At 41.4% G+C, this 22324-nt stretch overlaps 1 protein-coding gene across 2 annotated transcripts in view; it reads right to left on the reverse strand.

Annotated features, from left to right (window-relative positions):
- Positions 1 to 22324, reverse strand: part of myo10l3 (myosin X, like 3) — a 49911-nt gene that overhangs the window by 23887 nt on the left and 3700 nt on the right. For both annotated transcript variants that reach the window (XM_044019771.1, XM_044019770.1), the window contains exons 2-11: positions 11947 to 12045; positions 4266 to 4424; positions 3404 to 3591; positions 3115 to 3249; positions 2543 to 2667; positions 2429 to 2442; positions 2227 to 2311; positions 1895 to 2001; positions 1274 to 1403; positions 123 to 241 (exon numbers count right to left, since the gene is read on the reverse strand). In XM_044019771.1, the coding sequence (XP_043875706.1) occupies positions 123 to 241; positions 1274 to 1403; positions 1895 to 2001; positions 2227 to 2311; positions 2429 to 2442; positions 2543 to 2667; positions 3115 to 3249; positions 3404 to 3591; positions 4266 to 4424; positions 11947 to 12045 (1161 nt within the window). The remainder of the gene's footprint in view (positions 1 to 122; positions 242 to 1273; positions 1404 to 1894; positions 2002 to 2226; positions 2312 to 2428; positions 2443 to 2542; positions 2668 to 3114; positions 3250 to 3403; positions 3592 to 4265; positions 4425 to 11946; positions 12046 to 22324) is intronic.

Below are 22324 nucleotides of genomic sequence, written 5' to 3' on the forward strand. Positions count from 1 at the left end.
TCAGTGTTTTGACTTCTGAACAAATGCTAGCCCATAATTTCAAGATACTACAAGGAATGATGAGGTCGCTCTGTGTTTAATGAGCAGCGGGGTGAGGGAGTGTTTCTGGATTTGTTGGGTACCTGCTCCACAGTGAGCGGCGAGCAGATCTCCTCTCCTCTGAGGATCATGGAGCGTTGGGTCAAGACCTCTGACAGCTGAAAGCAGTCGAGGCCAAGCAGGTCACTGACGTTGCTGACCACTGAAACACACACACACACACACACAGACACGGACATACACTTATTCGACAGCGCAGGAGACTCCTATTGATGTGACAGTGAACCTTCACAGGCAACTCCATTCCGTGTCTCTGCTACAGTCACTGCAGTTCACTGCTTCTTTGGAAAGGAGGTCAGACACGGCAAACAAAGGAGCCTCGGGCTCATGTTACAGCCTGTTCACCGCTGTCTGCGAGCACAATGTCAATCAAACTCAGGGGCATAAGGAAAACCGCAGGTCCAAAGTCAGAAGAGAACCTACCTCCAGGTTGAAAAACAAGAGACAAATTTAACTGACTTGAAGCCACATGTTCCATGTTTTCCAGTTTCACGTCATCAAACTTTAATTAAAACATTTTACAGTTTGATGAATATCACATTTTCTCTCAAGAATTGAAAACTAAGTTAGTCTCACTAAAGAGCTCATGTGGTTAAAGAGAATGGCTAAGTACCAACTGTTGGTTTACAAACAGAGTGAGTACTTTCAGTTCCAAATCACTTTCCAGTGAATTCCTGATGGGTTTCTTGGGAATACTTAACCGCAAGGAAACCATGTTGTTATATTTTCTTAACCTTTTGACTTAAACCCAAGGAAATACTATTTCATTATTGATTTAATATCAGAAACACCCAGGTATAGTCACATTCTCAAAATAAAATCTGACATTTTCACTTGCTCCTCTAACCTGCTCTAAATAAAACCTTTGTTAGTCCCAAAATGCAGAAATGTGCAATGTTTCAGCAACACAGACACTAAAATAGTGGAGGTAATAAATAGTAAACATGAATTAAGACATTATAACATAAAATATATTTAAAAAATATAGAAAATAGACTCATCTATACAATGAAGGGTCTCACAAAGACAACAAATCTCTATTTTATGTTTATGTTTTGCATTAAATTACATTGTTCTGTCTAGAATATGTAATTCAATTAAATGTCATCTTGGGAGCAGATGATGTAAGGATGTGTGTCACAATGAGTCAATCACAGATGATGCCTTGCCTTACCAGCTTTTGAAGTGATCTGAGCTCCACCAGCTGTCATGAACTCGATGTTGCCCATCTGGAGAACAGCAGACAGCAACTTGAACACATCTCTGATCTCCTCCTCAGTGAACTCCATCACTTTGAGTGCCTCCTGCAACACCGGGTCAGACAACAGGTTTCTATATGAAAAGGTATTAACCCACTAAACCCATTCTGCATGTGGTAAATTACAGTGGGAATAATACACAACTCTTATACTAGCGGTGTGTGTTTGTAGGGCGTATCTTCAGGCTTTACAAAATGAGTTTTTCTGGTCTTCTTATGCGATGTTGAGTCAAAATTATGATCAATTTTATATTGCTTTTTTTTTTAGTAGTGATAATTGTGCGGAAGTCACAAAATAGCCTGTAGTGGGTTTCATCCAGATAAAAGACGCTCTATATTGCACTTTCTTATAGCCTATGTATGTACATTTTAACACAGTCATGGAAAAAAGCAGCCTAAATGCTCTCTGTTCTAAGGGTTTGAAAGGGCTTCCCAAAATGCCAGATAAACTCATGATGAAGGTTATGGCGCCCTCTGGAGACGAAACACAGACAATACATCCAAGAATATGTGGTGCTTTCTGTTCCTATTCTTTACCATCACACTGTCAAAGAGCTGCTTGTCATCCAGACTGCTGTCCTGCACGCAGCCCGACTGGCTCAGGTAGTGATACGACTCTGGACCTTCAGACAGTAAGTACATGTCTGCGACGCAGAGAAATGGACAGACATTAATAATTAGTGACGTCAACAAAGTAAGTTCTAAAGACACTGTTCATCCTTCCAGTCCTGACCATTGTAGACCAATAGAATGAGACACAGCTGATAGAGATACACATTTTAAAAGTAAGAACCACAAATAACCTCCATTTAATACTATTCATCATTTAAAAATATTGAATCAAAGTCTGCAGAAAACTAGAAACAAACCTCTGTGGTCTTTGTCAGCTCCTGCTAACAGTGAGTAGAAGATGTGATAGTTTCTCTCTCCGGGATTTTGTCGAACCACACGATTCTTGGAAAGGATGATGGTGATTAGAATAAAAGTGTCTCAGTATTTAGCTGAAAGCTTTTGGCGCCACACATGAAACGTTAGGCTGCTTCTGAATGTTTCCACACTACACAACCTTACCTTTTCGAGCAAATCTGATTACCTCGAGTCAAGGACAACAAACATATCGAAGATGCTGTAGAAATCAAATTCCTTTAGTGAATTATGAGTGAGTGAACTGTTACTGGAGGATACAGTCAATGATGCAGCCTCCGTGAATGTTCCCATTTTGGGAAAAGTGGAGCTGGATGAACTTCCCAAAGCGACTGGAGTTGTTGTTGTACACAGTCTTTGCGTTCCCAAATGCCTCCATGATGGGGCTGCAGAGAGAGAGAGACGACAGAGAGACAGACAGTTTGTTTTTCACGTTCTAACCTCTGACACTGGATTTCTTTTTAAATAAACGCATTGATTTCCTATCAGTGATTGCATTCTGATGCAGATGCAGATGCAGATGCAGATGCAGATGCAGATGCATGTTTTCTGCAGCACGGATAAAGGTATGCACACTATCTAATTTTGCCATTAGTCTAATGTGGTAAAGAACTTGACTTGATGAGCTCATTGTGCACAAAATACTAAACACAAACATCTACTGTATAAACAAAACATCTTTGGAAAAACAAAAATCAAACATACTAAGGCTATACATCTGCAAAACACCACAGATAGTGGTACGCTTTAAAAATATACAAGACATCAGGGGTTGATTCTACAAAAAGAAAATCAAACAAACGAGGAGTTGGGGGTCAGGGGTCAAAGAGTACCTGCTCTGGATGAGGGCCTGCTCTACCCGAGTAGTCCTCTCTGACAAAGGAGTGCCTGCTGACTTTTGACTCATCACAGAGAGAAACTTCAGCAACAGCTTGGTGCTCTCCGTCTTCCCTGCACCACTTTCCCCGCTGAAGACACAAAATACAAAAGTCAGACAGAGAGAAACGGATACAGTGATACGCGGTATGTCTGCTTCCTGGGCGTAAATGCCAAATAAAATACAAATTTGAACACTTCACTTTAATTCAAATGGATCTCATGACATAATTCATGAGTCCTCACCTGATGAGAACACACTGGCTGTCATGCCTCTTCCACAGGCAGCGGTAACACTCATTGGCCACAGCAAAGATGTGAGGAGGCAGCTCCCCCATCTGGTGTTTGCTGTACAGCTCCACTGCAGTGCTGTCGTAAAGTCCTGCTATCTGCTTATACGGATTCACCGCCGCTAGGATGGAACCTATGTTAGTCTAATCGGAAATGGGAAAAGTAGAGAAAAGGAAATGAAACATGGCCCACACCAGACCTGCGGTACAACATGATTACGGCCACATTCACTCACTTTCCCGTCTCCTTCCTTTGACTCTTTACCTGTAGTTTATCTGTAATATTCTCATGTAACATCTACATGTGGCCTAGTTCACATTAAGGACAGTTGTATTTCAGGATCCGGTTCTCCTGCTCGGGTAATGCGCTTTGGGAAACAAAAGTGTGTTTGTGGGTCATTGTACTATTCTTTGAGGCTATGATAAAACAGAAAGGGATGAGATTTAGGAGATACTGTAGGGTTTCCAAAAATAAAGTTACCATGTGTCTGTGGGCAATGATAATTTTTAATAAAGCCTGGATAGAGAAAAATCCCAGTGGAAAATCCCAGTGGAATTCTATAATGAAAACAATCCTGGGTCAAACAAACATATCTCGTATGTTGTGTTCCTGAAGGGAAAATGCATTCTGTATTGCTTCTAGTGATAATAATCATTTCCCAAAATGTCCTCCGACAACATCCAGACAATGTAAACACAAACGTGTTTTATTCAGCCGCCATTTTGTGTGGAAAGAGTGACAGCACATTCCAGTTCCCAGACACATGAAAGAGATCACATCAGACCCACAGGAGCCAGGTACTGGTGTAACGCCTTACATAGATGTTGTCTTTCTGGTAGCGCAGAAAAAGGTTGTGCATGATGGCAGCTTCATGCAGCTCTGCCAGTGTCGACATGTCCTCCACGCCGTGGACACTGCTGGGGTGCATGGCGTACACCGTCTCTCTGTTTAGCTCCGCCCTCTGCAGGTAAATCACCTGTAACAACACACACAGTTCATGGTTATTTCAGGGCCACAGAACAACGTTGTGAATGTGAACTGCGCAGTGAATCGCGCCCCTCTCTTTGCTCACTTTTAGGGCCTCCTGTCATAGATTAGACAGGCCTCAGGGTTCAAACAGCACTTGGAGCAGGTAGACACGCTTACACAGACGTGAATCACACCGCTGGCACAACACCAGTGTCTCCACTGTGACCACAGCACATGAATGCACCACTGACGGGCAGATTCAGGAGAAGATACAGGAATCGTCGAGGTTGAAATGACAGACTGAATCCCCGATGAGTGCCTGCTTGTGCAAACCCGTGTCTGATGCATGTCTGGACTTCTCAAAGGCCAATTATCTGTGATGTTTAAGTCAATGTGATGACTGGAGATGTCCTTGTTTTTGTAAATGCTGCACAATATTAGGGAAAATGTGTAATAATTATGGGACAGCAAATACTCAATAGGTGCAGGAGTGTAAAATGTAGGTGAAATGACTTTCATTTGACAGAAATTGAAATTGAAAATTGAAAATAAAATAGCTATACGACAAAAGGATGGAGAAAGTGAGAAAGATGATGAAGATAAAGAATGCATCGCTCTCGGAGTGAAAGAGAAAAACAGACGGAGACAGACTCTCTGGCTATCGCAGCTCTAATGGATGAGGCACGAGATAAAAGAACGGGCTTCAGAACAACAACAACTGTGTTGGTCACTTGATGGGAAACAGCGTTTTAGATCAATACTGATGGAAGAGGGGCTGGGGCTGTGGTGTCCCACTGCATTACTGCTGGCCCCTTTGGGCATATTTGGGTTTCAGACATTTGCAGAGTCAGCACAGCGGGGCTGCTGGGACTCTATGGGAGCAGCTCGCTGAGTGACATGGAGACGATGCTTTGAAAATTCATTGATTTTAGCTAAAATCAATGAATTTAAGGCATCAATATCTGTTTTTTCCTCATTGGACATATAATGTTTAGAATGGGAGAAGTGCAGTGAAGCCGAGTTGAAATGCCACAACACTGACGTGATCATTCTCTTTGGGTCTCGCACTACAATGGACAAACAGTCATCTCTGACTAATTGTTAATATGGAGTTATTGATCAGCACGGCTTTAACAAAGTCAGTGGCCTCACAAGAAAACCTCAAAACCTTCCATTAGTGTCTCTGATGTCACATGAGGGACACTTTGGTGCTAATGTCCACTCTTGTTAACATCCAGACCAAATACAGCTGCATGCGCGTGTGAAGGTAACACATGACTGATCCATTATGTTATAATGCATGTTTGTCTCACCCTGTGTGCGTTATTGCTCTGAACAAGATCACATTGTCGAGAGGCTAATCGTTCCATTTATGTGTGTATGTGTGAGTGACATCAGGAAGCTTTTAACTGATACTGTAAAAATGTGAAGAAAAAAGGCTACTGGTGTATTATGGCTGAACAATTAAGGGAAAATATCTAATTGAGATTTTGGTGTAGTGGTTAGCACTCTTGCCTTTGCAGCAAGAAGACCAAGGTTTGCAACCCGGTCCTTTCTGCAAGTCTGCATGTTCTCCCCCCGTGTGTGCATGGGTTTCTCGAGGTTCTCAGGTTTCCTCATACAGTCCAAAAACATGCAGATTTGGGGATTAGGTAAATATGACACTCTAAATTGACTGTAGGTGTGAGTGTGGAGGTTTTTTTTATGATGGAATGGCGACCTGTCCAGGGTGCACTTTCGCCCAATGTCAGCTGGGATTGGCACCAATGCACCCCATGAGCCTCATGTGGAAAATAAAGTAGTAGTAGATGAGAGAGTGACTTGATTTGGGATAAAAGTTAAATTTCTCTTATATGTAATATATATTATATTATATTATATTATATTATATTATATTATATTATATTATATTATATTATATTATATTATATTACATTATAATATTCACTGTATTCATAAATTTAACACACAAGGGAACATTACAAAACAACTAAAAGCAAACTTCGAATGCAAGGTCCAGGCTTTAAAGATGTGAATGTATGAATTCCATTTTTTGTTTAATTGGTAAAGAACATAAAACAAATGAAAAACAGAACAATTATCACAAAAAAATATAATAAAATGAATAAATTGCAGCCTTTATGATTTGCTTCTCTGTTACCCTGCAGTGTGTGTAAAAGGATACTTAAAAAAAGAAAAAAGATGGGCGTATGCTGAGACAAATGCACAATAACAATGCAGTCATCAGTGATAGAATATTTCTTGGTATTAAAGTGGACAGCTCATTTCTTTGGGGAGCAGAGCAGCATGTGCAGTGATGTCATGCGTTGAGCAGAAGCTGGAAGATTTACAGACGTCCAGATGTCCCTAAACATTTGTCTCTCACCACACCCGCTCTTCACCAGGCAAAGCCTAACGGACTAATAATTTAAACAGGCTTTTCACTTGTTTTACATCCTCGATCAGGATTATCATTTCCTGTTCAATTACATCAGTCACTAATGTGACACCCGAGCACAACATTGCACTTGATTTATGATGATATACTGTATATAACATAAAATGTTCTTTTCTCTCATATTACGGGAATGTTCACTTCTTCCTTCTGCCTTTCATTAAATAAAAACAGGAATGTGAGGGAAATATTACCCTCCCTCAGTCTGACTCTGACACTGAGTGAGATACCCAGTCAAATAAACCTCAGAGATCTGGGATACGTCTCTCTGCGAGTGTTGCATTCTTCACATTCTCCAAGCACAAGTTCAAAGTTGCACTGACGTGGGAATCTAAGATAAGACAAAAAAAGATAACAAATACATCGGAGAGGCTGCAATACGAGATTAAATTCTCAATTTCACCTCAGGTTACACAGGAGGAAAACAAATATGTCTGCCTGAGAAAAATAGTACGTGTCACTGATGGAGGAGAGGGTTTACAGGGGTTTTTTTTTCTTACAAGTCTGTGTTTGTTATTCTGTGATCTTTGTTTTTCATCTTCTTTACATAATTTACCGCTCGGATTTCAGAGAAGTAGCCCGAGGGACTTTTTCATGCCTAAACCATCAGATATGCTCTGAAGGGAAAACTGAGCTGGAGTTTCCAGCATTAAAAGAGGTTTCACATTCTTTCTGCTTTACCCCAGTGAAGTCTTTTATTGTTCGGTTCTCATTCCTGTGAGATAAGTCATCAAGCTTTGTCCTCATAATCGATGCACGTCACATTAAAACATTTCATCTCTCCATGAGTTTGTTTCCAGATAATCTACTTACTAGACAGCGTCCTATAGACAAGAGGAATCTAAGATGGAACATGAGAGCAGAAGAGGTGGAGCTGCAGACTAATAACACTTTCTATTTCCATTACAAACTCTATATGAAGTGCATTAATAATGTCCATTATGGTAAATGGTCTGTATTTATATAGTGCTTTTTTGTCTCCATGACCACTCAAAGCTGCTTTACACTACAATTTACAGTTACATTCACATCATGCATCTATCAGACATATTGGAACATATCTGCTGTTGGGGAAGTAGTCAACCTCTGTCTAAATAAAAACAAAAGGATTTCATACCATTTGTCTATTCTTATTAACCTTCATCTTCCAAAAGACATCTTTTCCGACATCTATCAAGTCTAAAATCTAATTTAACATGGGCACGTGTTGGTATTAATTAATACAATGACTAATAACTATTGATTTCCTTCTCAATTTCAGCCAGTGCATCATGCCAGACAATAATCAGTGTCTGTTTCACATGGGGACACAGCATCGGTGGTGTCAAATAAATGAGCAGTGCAATGACAGCTACCACGTACAACAAACCGTGATTGATTAGTGAAAATGTTCACTGCACAAATCAATCATCTCCAAACGGAGCCTGTTGTTGACACAAGAGCATTATATTACACTGCTCGTCACGAGGCTGGACACAAAAGACAAAACGCAATTTTTGTCTTTTGTCTTTTGTTGCTGCAGTACAGCAACAAAATGCTGTACTGCAGCCGGTTTGTCACCGCAAATGGATCCACAAGTTTAGAAACACTAGATCGTCTGCATGTGTGTGTGCAAAATTGCAATCACTTTATCATTTAGTAATTGTGCATGGGGTATGCGGTATTTTACACAAAGAGACATTTAAATTTAAATTTAAAAGACTAAAAATAATATACAATGGGTTACTTTGATTATTGTATTGTCCACTTTTCTTAGTCTAATGAAAAATAATGAAAAAGCTCATTGTTAGTTGCAGCTGGACTGTATGCAGTGATGAGTAATGAGAAATAAGTAATGCTAATTTATTAAATGCTGATTTTTGTTTGCCTACATAGAAAGCTGACATAATGGGAACTCTTTTTCTTTTTATAATACTCCTTCCTTTCATTCCCGCTGAACAGAGACCACACCCCACTGCTGCTTTGTTCCACCAGCTCTCCTGAATATTCACATGGAGGCGGGGTCAGTGCTTGGCGCTCGGCATGTCTGTGGATTCATGTCACATTGCCACACATATACCATATTCTCAAAATAGCACATGTGTAGATGAGAAGTCACTGGCTTGTGGACATAAATATAGTCTTGTTCATTATGGTCTGTGCCTCTCGCGCTCTCTCTCTTTCTCTATTTTTATTCTGATTGACTCTCTCTCTCTCTCTGTCTCTCTCATACATTGAATCCATCTGCTGAGAGGGGATCTCACCCACACCCCAGGGATTAGGGGAGGGGGGGTTAGAGGCCTATCAATGGTGAAAACTGTAAAAAAAAACAAAAACATAACAACGGAGAGACTTACATTTACATCATTGCCCATGAAACAACAAACGCCATCTTAAAATATTGTTTACGACACAATGAGACACCGATACTTAGCATGATGTTTGCGTGAGTGTGAGAGTTACTTCAGTGATCACGCTCATGAATGCACATCAGGCTCACATAATGGCTCCTTTGACTAATAATACAGAAAACACTGAGGAGCTATTTTAAACCTCAGAGACTGTGCATGTGGCCACAGGCTCTGTGGACAACTAAGTAGAGAAGTCTCGTCTATTTTCACTCGGTTTGTTCGAGACCGTTTGTTCACATAGGCCACCTCACAGGATTAAACAATGAGCTATATGCACTGTACAAAAGAATTATGGAGTGTGTGTGGTGGACTGACACATTATACTGAACATGGTTTCATTGTTCAGTCTGATGACATCACCAGCAGCAGCAGCTATTTAATTCAGGTGACACAACAGTGCCTCATCCTGTTTTTCTTTGTATGTCCACCCATCTGGGTAGAACACACTGTTACTGTTAATCCAGCTGGTGCCATCTGACACACACACACACACACACACACACACACCCCCCCGCACACGCATGCATGCATTGAAGCACACAAAGCCACAACATATGTAGCCCTGTGCTTCAGCGTGTGCTCCATCTTCAGGCACTCTCAGGCCTTTGTGGTACAGCAGGGGATGAGACAGTAATAAATGCTGATATGATGATTGATGTGACAGCGGACAACTCGGCCTGTTAAAGCTGACATGCACTCAAGTCTGCAGCTTTTGTGCAAGCACTGGAGCAATGGGTAACAGTATACCCCACTCCCTGAAGGGAAAATGTTACGAGGATGCATTTTGGGGGGACAAACTGACAAACAAACTCATAAATGATAAACTATGACTGTTTGAGACAGATATGCTGATGTTTTTCACACAGTATGTAATCCAGGATCCAGCAGCAGTCATAGCAGGTCAACCAGACCAAGCCTAAATGTGGAGAGGGTCTGTTTCTCCGTTTCACATTCCTGTCATTCTGACTGCGCAGTCTTAACAGACTGGCCTGATGACTAAGACATCCTGAGCACATATGACACATGTGAAGAGCAGATAAGCGCACAGACTTATAAGTGCACAGAGAGCAGCAACCTGTGGTATTCTGTTAAAGGAACCCCCCCTCCTCTTCTGACAACACATGGTTGACGTCTCACACGGCAAGCATCACCACTGACAATTGAAGAAACATCATAAAAAGAAAATATATGCAAAGAGGGAGCACATGATAGCTGTGTGACTGAGGCTGGATGTGGAATACAAGCTCTTTACTCTTTGGACATAATCAGTCCTTGGGCAGAAAACCTCCAGGTTTAAAAGTAAAGCCTAGAAAGTGGGACAAAAGTAGTAGTTAGCCACCAGGGGGCGGGTTGTAAATGGAACTCCATTGGAATGGATCTCTATGGAAAAAGTTCACGGTCTCCATCACAAGTCTCAACTCTTCTTTAGTAAACGTAGGTTTTGTAAACTCTGTTCACATTTAAAGAAAATAGATGATAAAGGATGGCACATGAGTGGAAACCGTGTGACTGACAGTTTGTACCGCATGGAAGGTGCCGTGTGTGAACTTCCTGTTTCAAAAACATGACATGGTGCCGGGCAAATTGCAATCTTGCAGGGTTTTTGTTTTTTTTACACAGGTTTTTATTTGCATATGGATCTGATCAAAAACCTACAACTGAGTCTAATTTGGAGCTGAGGGATGACCATAAACAAGAATAATGGGGTTTGCTCAAAATAACAGTATTAGAATCCCATTAAAAAAAACCTCTCTTTACTATTAAGCTGTTTTTAGAACATCAATTGCCACCTCTCTCTCTCTCTCTCTCTCTCTCTCTCTCTCTCTTTCTTTTTTTCCCAACAGGATTTCCTCCAGACACAAACACCACCATGCACTGCCACTGAGATAAGCTCAGACTGATGACTTATATGTCTTGTCACTATAAGGAGCCCATTCCTGTCATTCTTAGCTCTGTTACAAAAGGTGTTGATCCCACTGCTGAGTGCTGGGATGAAATACACATGTGCAAACAATTAACTCACTCATATACATACACAATACAGTCTGGACTAATCCCCTCTTACTGACTGTGTATAAAAATGCTCTTCCGGATGCAAAACAACCTCCTATTTTGAAGCCTTACAATGAATACGTGACCGATGCCTGTCACGTGCAAACAGACATATTGGACGATATGAGCTGTCAATCATACGAGCTGTCCACTCAAATTGAGACCAATAATTCCTCAGGAAGATGCTTATTGATACGATTAATCAAATGAGTAGTAGGGTCATTAATCCATAGACATCAGTCACCAACATGTGGCTAACTCTTTTAAAACTGGAAGACTAAGTCCATTTTAAAAATCAGATGATGGTTTGGAACTATTTTAATAGTACAGTATCATACATACATCATACATATATATATATATATATATATATACACACACACACACACACACACACATATATATATACATATATATATATATACATATATATATACACATATGTATATATACATCAGGAGCTGGGTCAGCTCTATGGAGGCCACCACATTGGTCCAGCATTTCAACAGCCCACAATGGACAAAATAAACATATTTTGAGTTTTTCACCAATGTTGCTAAATTCTACACACTATGCCGTTAAAATACTGTAAAAAAAACAAAGATTGTTGGCACCAGACATAATATTCTTACCTTCCCATAGTCAGTGCTGAGCACCAGGGATGAATCATCGCAAGAGCTGACAGTGGAGGGGAGGAGCTGCTCTTTGTGTCTCAGCCAGACACGGGCCCCCTGCAACACAATAACAACGTTAGCATCTGGAGTATAAGATTTGTCTTATTATATCACAAGGTGCAATGGGACATATGAGAAGTTAAGCTGAGGAATCATGTGTAACTCAGAAAAGGAGGGAAAAGGTCAAACATAAATGAAAGTTATATTTAGACATAAAGTATTCTGAGTTGAGATTGAGAAGAGGCAGCAGAGACTCATTTTTTCCATTTTCCCCCTCTCGCAGCAATGCTTAGTGCTGTTTGCCACATAGCGACTCCCTCACCACACCAGATTGGCACAGTTATCCTCTTATTAAGCTGTCATTGACTTTTGGTGGAGGAGCCGTTGGCCTGGCCTGCGTGCTAAGGGTGTGTCAGAGACTAAAGCTACCACTCACAGTCATGCACACTCAGTAAAACTGTCAAAAAAGCTTTCAGTCCTCGACTGTGGGGGTAAATTAACTCCACAAAAGAGAAGAATATGGACCCAAATGAGTGTTTCCCACTTTAGCAAATCAATCAATACAAAGATTTCTTAGCCCGCAAGCCTTTCTTCTTCTCTGCATTTCAAAAACCACAGCACACGTCTCATCGTCTTAACAGTCCAGCGCTGTGGCCGACACAGGCGGCCTGCTCTCCTGTGTTTGTGTATCCATGTTAAGTCACTGACCTTCTCAGACATGTTTGTTAGCAGCTCAGCAACCAGGAGCAATAACAGGAATCTCAGGGTTATTGGCCAGACGAGGCGTCATTTCCTAATCCTGACAAGTTACATTTATAGAAGACAACGTGCGCCCGCGCAGTCTAAACTGTAAAGATTGCATGTATGGGTGACTTACTTCAGATTTCTACCAGTCAAAATATTATTAACAATTTAAAAAAACATCTGTTGCAGTATTTCCTTTCAAGGGACATTTTATATTTGGCAAAATGAGCATATTAAAGGGCAGTTTCACCCATTTTTCTTCATTTTTTTCACAGCTCTTTTACTCATAAAATGGAAAAGAAACACAGTAAAGAGCAGTGCAGGACTTTTATTTTAAGGAAGTGATTTTGATGTTATTTATTTTTTTCAATCCCAACATTGACATGTATCTCAGATCCACTGTCTGATGATCAAATACCACATTTATGTCTGGAAAATAAAGATAAATGTGTTATCTTTTGGGTGAAGTGGCCCTTTAACTTTACTACTGAGAGTTGGACAACATCAATGCAGTCTCGCAAAGTGTTCCTGTTCTTCCTAAAGACGCTTTTTTTTATTTTGACCAACTATTGACCCACAATTGATGTGACGAGAGAAAACATGGAGGGGAAAAAAAGGGAATTGTGTGCCCAACAGAGCATATAAAACTGAAGCGATCAATATGAGAGAATTTCACTACGAAACTGTATACAAGGTCACCACTTCCAGACATCAATCCTCATTAACTATTAACAAGAGACTGCCGAGTGCACACACACACACACAAAGCCTAAATTTGTTTGCTACCAGGGTCAGGACAAAGATCAAGATGCTTTTGTTTAATACACTCAATGTTTATGTGAAGTCACAGCGGGAATTGGTCCAACATAAGGAATGATTCTCTAGCCATTTATTGAAGTTTCTCAGAGAGGCGACTGCTCTTCAGTCTTTTATTTTGTGATTCAGTCCTCCTTATTGGACTAAGGGTCACGCAGCTCAACCAGCAGTCTGAAAACCTCTCTCTCTTCTCTTTCAGTCAGCTAATGGAGCGCAGCTAAATGTGGCTCGCTCAAATCACTGGGGAGAGCAGCGAGTGGGATAAAGGGGTCGTGTAAATTAGGAGGAGGCTGGGAGGGGTGTGTGTGTGTGCTGCAGTCATCTGATAATGTCCCACCTCCTTTTGTCTGGAAAAAGAAGGAGGTAGACATCAGACGCAGGCATTACTGTAATGCTGTGGCCTCATATTGACACAGTTTCCGTATAATATGGTGACTTCCACACCAGTGGCCCACGATGTCTGCTTGGCACCAGCTGGCATGCATGGCCCATTCAAGAGAAAGCTGCTTCACATGAGTTCACTGAAATCCCGTGGAGAAATGAATGGTGCTCACTCTATAGATTTTAAGAGGATCAGTTGCTGTTATGTAACTGGAAATCACAGACGCTGGGATTCAGCAGAATCTAACCCTGCTGACAGACTTCACTCATACAGTGCTTATACAGTAAGTGGAGGAAATATGATAAAGAAACGTGAAGGGGGCAGGGGATGGTACACAATAGTGTGTGTTTCTATGCCACATTGCAGTATTTCTTCAGTTAAACAACTCGTGTGTGAGAATTAGTGACATCTATTGTTGCTTTTTATTGCTTACTGCTCACTTCTCCGTTTCCAAAGCACATTAGAGAACTACAGTGGAGTTCTCATACCTAATAAACACAAAAAAATTCATGCTCTGGGTTGTTTGTCCATACAGGCCGCTGTAGAAAAATGACAGCACAAGACGGTGGTCTCCAAACAGCAAGGCCCTTACCTTTACCTGAAATGTAAATGCTTTATTCTAAGGCAAAACAAATTTAAGTGAGTATACATTTTTACAAACATACAGTATATACCCATTTATATACAAGCTACACACAGAGTACCCATATACTTATGGCTAATATATTTAATTTCTGCCAATAAACCCTTCTAAATGTTATATACTGTTCCTATCAGACATTTTCATGGTGTAAACTAATAAAGGCAGCTTTCCAAAATCGTAAAATTGGTAAACTGAATGAGTCAGTAGTGTACGGCAAACCCACGAGACAGTGGACCATAAAGTGGTCCATAAAGATGCTAATGCTACGTTGGCTTGCTGCATGAGCATCTGTGCAGCGACTTGCTCTCTGGAAACCTGCCCACCAGGCACTATAATTAAAATCAGGCACATCAGCACCAGACTGATACTGTGCAAATGAGTCAGATCAGACCTTCTTTTTGTTTTTTATCATTACGACTTTTGTTAATCTGCAGATATTAACATTCAAGTATCTGTGCAAAGAAGACAAGTGGATAAAACGTAGAAGGCTTTAGTTTTTGGTGACAAAAAGCCAACATCAGATGTGTCCATTTGTTTTTATCTTTTGAGTGTGTGTGTGTGTTTAAAGCCAGAGGGTACAAAAGTCAGGATGTATTGTCTGGGCAACAGATGGTCTCACTAAAACTCCTCCCCCTTGTCCCCTCCATCTTCAGGAGTTTTCGTCACTGAGTCAGGACAAAGGCACCCACCTCAGACTGAGGGCTCAGAAGTTAACCAGGCAGAAACATCCCAAACAAAAGCCAGCTGGGATGCAAAGGGGACATGGGTATTGGCTTGTGTCAAGTCCCCCAGACTTGAATCACCTGCTTTGGTGTAACTGACCACTCCACATAAACAAGATCATGTGTACTTTTCAAATAGGGGTCAATGGAAAGAACAGTGTTTGTTTGGTAACGTGACCTCTCCGGCTCAGTATAATTTTAACGCTTCTTGATGAGCACGTGCACCACTGCTGAGGCAGAACTGCCTAACAATGGTGACTCGATCCACCAACACAGGCGGCACAGCAGCGTTCCATCATGCCTTCTGACACAGAAACCACACGGGCTGAATGATGTGATCCTAACATTGAAGTCTTGAGTTTCTGCCGCTTGAATAATGACATACAGCTCAGAGATTTGCTAATGAGTGAGCCTTAAATATTTAAGGGCATACATAGCACAAGGTGCCAAGGCTCTTTCTCTGCTGTCTGGCATGGCATGAGCCCAGGCAGTATCAGGTGATCGCATCAGCCAGAACAAAAGAGAGCTCATTAACTCGGCCTGACTTGGACACAGCTGAACAATCAGATATGATAAGCTCATTTCTAGGATCATAGTGTAGATTCAGGCCATGCCTGCCCCGCATACAGCAGCAAGTGCTGCATTATGGGCCGACAGGACCTTTGCCCTGGATGAAGAATGAATACATTTATCTGGACAAGCATCTCAGCTGTTGAGAACGTTCCAAAACACTTCTACTTTTCCGGTTCAGCCTCTTTTTTTTACACCAAATATCGACATTATCATAACAATAGCAAGGCATAAAGTCACTAAGCCTCAATGACCCCACACAGTGTGTGACTGGACAGATGTGCCGCCCTGGGCATTGACAGGCTGGATGACCTGCATTTAACAAGGTCAAACAGCATATTGCCACTTGCTTTCATGTTCCAGGCAGTTTTTAGTAATAATTAATTCTGTTGTTAGTAAAAATGACATATTTTTCATCTTTCTTTTCTGTCAAGATATGCTCTAATTTCTTTAACTCGCAGGATGCTGAGTACATACTTATTTTGTTTTGATAGCTCTAAAGTAGCAACATGTCAGAGATAGAATAAAGGCTGCTTGTTCACATTTTCCACATAATTTGGTCTTACACTGGATAATTATAGGTCCAATGAAGCCAGCATAGTTTCAAAGGCAGCAAACAATGAAGAAATGTATTAGTTTGTATAGAAAAAAAAAGGGCGAACCTCTGCCAAAATCAGGGATTGTGACCAAATCCTCTGAAGGCTGAGTGAGAGAAATGAGGAGGAATATGCCAAGTAGCTGGTGGAATTAAAAAAAGTGGATGGAGTCAGGAGGAGAATCTGGGCAAACGTCCCTCTGGTTCTTTGGCCACAAGATTTGCACTGGTGCAAAAGCTCTACATCCTACAAACAACCCAAACCTCAGCTGAAATTTACTGTACTTATGTTTTACTTGTCTTATTAGTAAAACAGTAAGTGTGCTTAGTATTTGTCAGGGCACTGAGAAGTTTCTTTAAATATAAAAAAAACAAAAAGTGGTTGACTGAATTTAAAACACACCCAGTCAAGGGTTAAGTTTTGTTCTCCACAGCCATTCAGCAGTGGTTGTTGAGGGAAAGGAAAAGTGTTTCACTCACTTACTTGCACAGATTTTCCTAAGGAAAACACTCTTGCAACACTCTTGCTACTGTCTTTCACACATCACACTTTCTTTCTCATCTTATTACTGAGCACGGTGAAGATTAAAGGATAAAAATAAAAAACTCATGTGTCTTTTACATTGTCTTGTTTCTTTGTTTCCTTTCTAAGAATCATGCCTGCCTGCTGCACACGGCGCTGTCAGTGCCCAGAGCCAGCATGCGGCGAGGGTGGGGAGAGTCAGGGTGGGGGACGGAGGCGAGTAATCAGATGATTAAAAGCAACCTCTAGCATCTGTGCTGGAAGACTTATGAATTAATGATTGAGGGAGCAGCTGATCAGAAATTAGCTAATGCAGGAGGAGGAGTCCCAAAGGGAACAGGATTTCCCCCACTCCCTGCGAGAGGAGGGTGACGGGGGCTTCTTGACTTTAAAGGAACTGAATGAACCTCGATAAACACAACACAAGGACGCGATAAACACAACAGCCGCCTGGCGCTGCAGCCTCATCGGTGAACACTCGGAGGTTCAGGAACCTCAGTAACTCACAGATATCATGGGTCATGTTCAAAGCGGTCGGTTTCTAAATGAGTGGGTTATTATGAAACTGTGTCACTGAGTTAATGTAACATCACTTCCCTTTAATCTACTTTTATAAAAGCTACAGTGTTTGGTGAGCGTATTGTTTGATTCTCCGGGAACAGAGAGAACGTGTCCTTCATCTGCTCTGTCAAGCAATAATATCAGACTTTTTGTCGGGAAGGAGCAACAAACATTCATCACATCAAACTGCTGAACGGCCGTGTTTTTTGAGCCGTAGAATCCACTTTGTACGAGCCTCTTTGTGTTTGTGGCCATCTCGCTTCACTAGTACAGCATGGATACTGCCTTTGCCTCCATCTGTCTCGCTATAAAACTAATAAGTTCCTGTGAGCAGCACTGGAATGTTGCTGGGCAAGGCAAAACTGAAATACCGTTATATTGAGAAACACAGAAGTAAGTGCGTGTAAAGCTGATAAGCAGAATCAGCAGTATATGAACTCATTGGACAGTGGTTGACATTTGTTTATATTTAAAGTTACGCACTGCACTTGAGATACTACATGAACAAAATTGAGTCACAACATATGCTCTGCAAGTAAAGAGAGTGTGACTGGCTTGTGTGCCGGTGCAGGAGCATGTTGTCTTTGGTCACTGGATGCCACTAATCTGTCATATTGCTAATGAGTGTATTGAGAAGAGTTTGCTTCACAAATTAAATCTTCCCAACAGAAAGGAAAAGAACACTTGACACCACATGCTCCTGGCACAGGCTCCTGATTTACATCCTCATCCTCAATATTTTTTCCATCCCCCATAAGCTGAGCGTGATCCTGTGCCCAGACAGTTTTCTTAACAACAGAGCACGCTGCAGGATGGGATGACCTGTAGTGTCTTGTGTTTTATAAATGTGGTGTCACATTTGTGGAAATAAATCGGTTCAAATAAGGTCAGATTCAAGCATTTTCTAGGTCAATTTTCATTTTTTAAGCGCCTTGCAGCTGTGGTAAATGTATTTGAATAAATACATGCTCACAATGATTATTACATGCCTTCATGACAATAAAATACATGGTACGGTGCTATAAACAACCAAAATCATGAATTCATTATAGTCATGGTCACACTTGCAAGCACTCTCTGACTTATTTTATTTCACCTAATACCTAAATAAACAACTATTCTTAAGTGTGCAGATTTAAGTTGAAAAATAAAAATATCATGTTAAGCTTTAGGAAATATTGATTGATGTTATAGCTCAAATGATTCAAAAGAAAAGGGAGATGGAACAATAAATCCATAATGAAAACAATGATATTTATGAAGAATGATTGATATTTTGTAACTACTTCCAAAAACGTTAACATCAGTGTACTTTCCTCGTGTGCGTCTCATTATGTCAGTGTGTCATTATACAAAAAGCCTTAGGCCTGACCACACACACACGGTCCTAAAGAGGTATCAAATACAAGTACACACACACACACACTCAAGTTTAATGGGAATGGATGGGAAAACCATCAGGTCGGTGGAGTGTGGATTGTGCCACGCTGTGTTGTTTGCTTCTGTTACTCCTCAGGCCATGGCAATCATGGCCCCTGTAGTGCAGGATTTATTCAAACCTGGCAACAGTTTCTTCCTGAAATTAAAACTGTAGCCGTAATTTCATTTTTTAATCTAGAATATGTTTGTTTTTTCGCTCAGTAATATTACGGTGTGTTGTGTCAATGTATTTAAATTGGAGACACACACACATATTCCATCTCAGTGTACTGTAGGTCGCCACCATCATTCACAGTAATCACAGGGGGCTAAAAAAGGAAAGTCCACATCTGGGCTGGGAGCAGTAATCACAGGTTGGCTCTTTATTAAGCTGCAAGATGAGACCTCTGCACTGAGAGGATTTAAGCCACACACACACACACACACACACACACACACACACGCACTCATTACCAGCTCACAGTGTCAGTCAGGTGTAGGGCAGCCAAGGTGAAGCCCCATGGATTTTTATTGTGTGAGACTAAGAGGCGATAAACTGGAACTTTAATTTTCTCAGGGTAAGTGTCCTGGACAACTGCGCTGCACAACAAATCCTGTCAGATTGATTTGGTTTAGAGACGCGCGGCTTTAATGAAACCAGAAAAAGAGACTGAGTGGTGTACCTGACATGGTAATGTGAGCACACCACAAAGACATCCTGTCCACCTTCACTAAGAACAGCAGCTAATTATCTAGAAAACCTCTCTGGCTACAAAGATCATGTCACAACACTACAAAGTGTTGAAAAGGTAGAGCACGAAATGCACATTCACTTTCTCACGGAGAAAGGGCAAAAGTTTGACACCTGCCCGTATGACAACCATGACACTGTAGCAACCAGGCATGTGACTTTAAAAAGTCAAGTGCAAGCTGTTTGCTTTGAGATCCATCCATCTTCTACCGCTTTATCCTCCACATGAGGGTCGCGGTGCCAATCCCAGCTGACATAGGGAGAATAGTGGGACACACCGTGGACAGGTCGCCATCCCAGCACCACATAGAGACATAGAGACAAACAACCATCCACTCTCACACTCACACCTATGGTCAATTCAGAGTGTCCAATTCACCTAATCCCCAAATCTGCATGTTTTTGGACTGTGGGAGGAAAGTAGAAAGATCCAGCGAGAAAAAAAACAATCAAAGGCCTTTGTTCTGACCAGTGAAGTTGGGCCTTGAGTGCTGACCACTACACCAACCGTGTATTCCAATAAATAAGCTGATTCCAAAAATGTGTTGACAAGGAACTAGGTTAAAAATTCAAATACACACCTCTTTTTTCGAATCTTTTTTTTTGTCTTATCTCCCTTGAACTAATCCGTCATTTGACCTGAAAAAGAGTGAGCGCATCATCAACAATGAGCTTCTTTTTGTTTGTACAAGTCCAGACCTAACTCTCCATGACTGTATCATGATTTCATCACTTCACTTTAAACCCACTGCAGATCTTAAGGAGACAGTTGCTGGGATGTTCTCTGACGTCACAGACTCGTTGACGTTGGTAAGATCGTGAATCACCGTGACATGTTAAAAGGTGATTTGTCTTTCAGAGAAACCCACACCCATGACCCACCTAACAGACATGGGAAGGATAAGGGGAAGCATGGGTGTTAAAGGGCAGGCCTAAAACAACTGAGACTGGGGATAAAATGAATAGTAAAATGTGACATACTGCATGTATATGAATTTGATACAAATTAAATGCAGGTAACTAATAAGCATTGATTTGGTATCAGTTTGCCACAGTTTGCAGGCTTAATGCTGAACTGAGCTGACCTGCTTCTGGATTACGTTTGGAATTTATCAAGACAGATTTGAGAGTGGAATAAATCCTTTAATTTAGTTTAAGGCAAAGAAGCAAATAAACGCCATATGCAAAATGTCTATCAACAAACCTAAAACAGCAATAAAAGTCAACTGGACCATGACGAAAGTTGACACTTCACGTGATACAGTGTGTCCTTATCTATCTGTCCATCATCATGAGATCGCTCCAAATCACAGCAAACACCGACGGCTTTATCTTGACAGCTTGGTAATGCAGCAGGTTAAAGCTTAAGTTCACAGCATGGTGTCAGCAGGAGGTTATGACAGCACTGACAGAGGTCAGGTTACGGCTAGAGACGCAAGCCATTGAAGCAAAAAAAGGCTAGATTTAGATTCTAGATTAGATGAGATCGCCAAAATAATTAGTATGTGAAAATGGAAAATCCAAACACAGTACATTCCAAATATCTTTAATTAATGCGAGTGGTGGTTTCAAAACCTGGACTGCACAAATGTGTCATCATAAAAGAGCATTATCTGTGTAATTTAGTGTGTGGTCAGACAATGGCTGTTTGCAATTAGTCCTGGTGCCCTTGTGACAGAGTAAACCACCTCCAGACTCTATCAAAGCTGCAGGAGTTCTGCTGACGCACACATAAACCACTGCCAAATAATACCTGCCTCTGTTTGTCCGTAAACAACCAGCTCTGTTGATTCACAAGGATTTTAATAGCCTCAGCACTGTGCGAAAATCCCCTCATCTAAAGCGATCAAGGAAAACAAAAGCCACATCAAATTCATTAAAGGTTAAGACAACAATTCAACGGAATGCAGAGCCCATTAGCCATTTTGAAGCTTTCCTTCCTTCCTTCCCTACATCCTAGCTTCACTTCCTGACTTCCTTCCTCACGCCCTCAGCCACTTGTGTGGCTGGAAGTGAAGAGCCACGATCTCAGATTCTCAGCTCTCTAAAGTGGCAGCTGGAGGAAGTGACAACTGGGTAGAAAAGGCCTCGCCTTCAGAAGAAAAAAATAGTCCACCCTCAGGAGCTGCAGGTTGGCCTTTCTCACGTTACTCCCTTCACCACAGAATGCTTACAGAGCGTGCTGATCCACGACTCCAGCTTCAAAGAGCCAGACGTAAACAGCACATAGAGCTGTGAGAGATGGTGATGGTGTGAAACCTAAAGCCTTGACCACCGCTGCCCTACAATGCACGGATGACAGGCGGCCATGACCGGGATATTTAGAGGTCAGGGTGAGGAATCTAGGATTCCCTTTGTCAGAGTATCTCTGACAAGATGGAATTTGGTGTGTAATGCAAGGAAGGAGTCACCGGGCGCGGAAAGATCCTAATGTGGTTTTACAAGTGTGTGGCAGCTGCCACTATAAAGAGGCTGATTACCAAGTTTAGAAATGCACATAGCTGGGATTCAGCTTTGTCAACAGGATGTGTCTCGGAGACATGAGATACCTGCAAGGGGTGCTGTTATGTGCATGAATGTGTGATTGTGTGTGTGTGGGTGTGCTCACAA

This window comes from Solea senegalensis, linkage group LG2 (genome assembly GCF_019176455.1).
Source record: "Solea senegalensis isolate Sse05_10M linkage group LG2, IFAPA_SoseM_1, whole genome shotgun sequence".
NCBI classification, from domain to species: domain Eukaryota; kingdom Metazoa; phylum Chordata; class Actinopteri; order Pleuronectiformes; family Soleidae; genus Solea; species Solea senegalensis.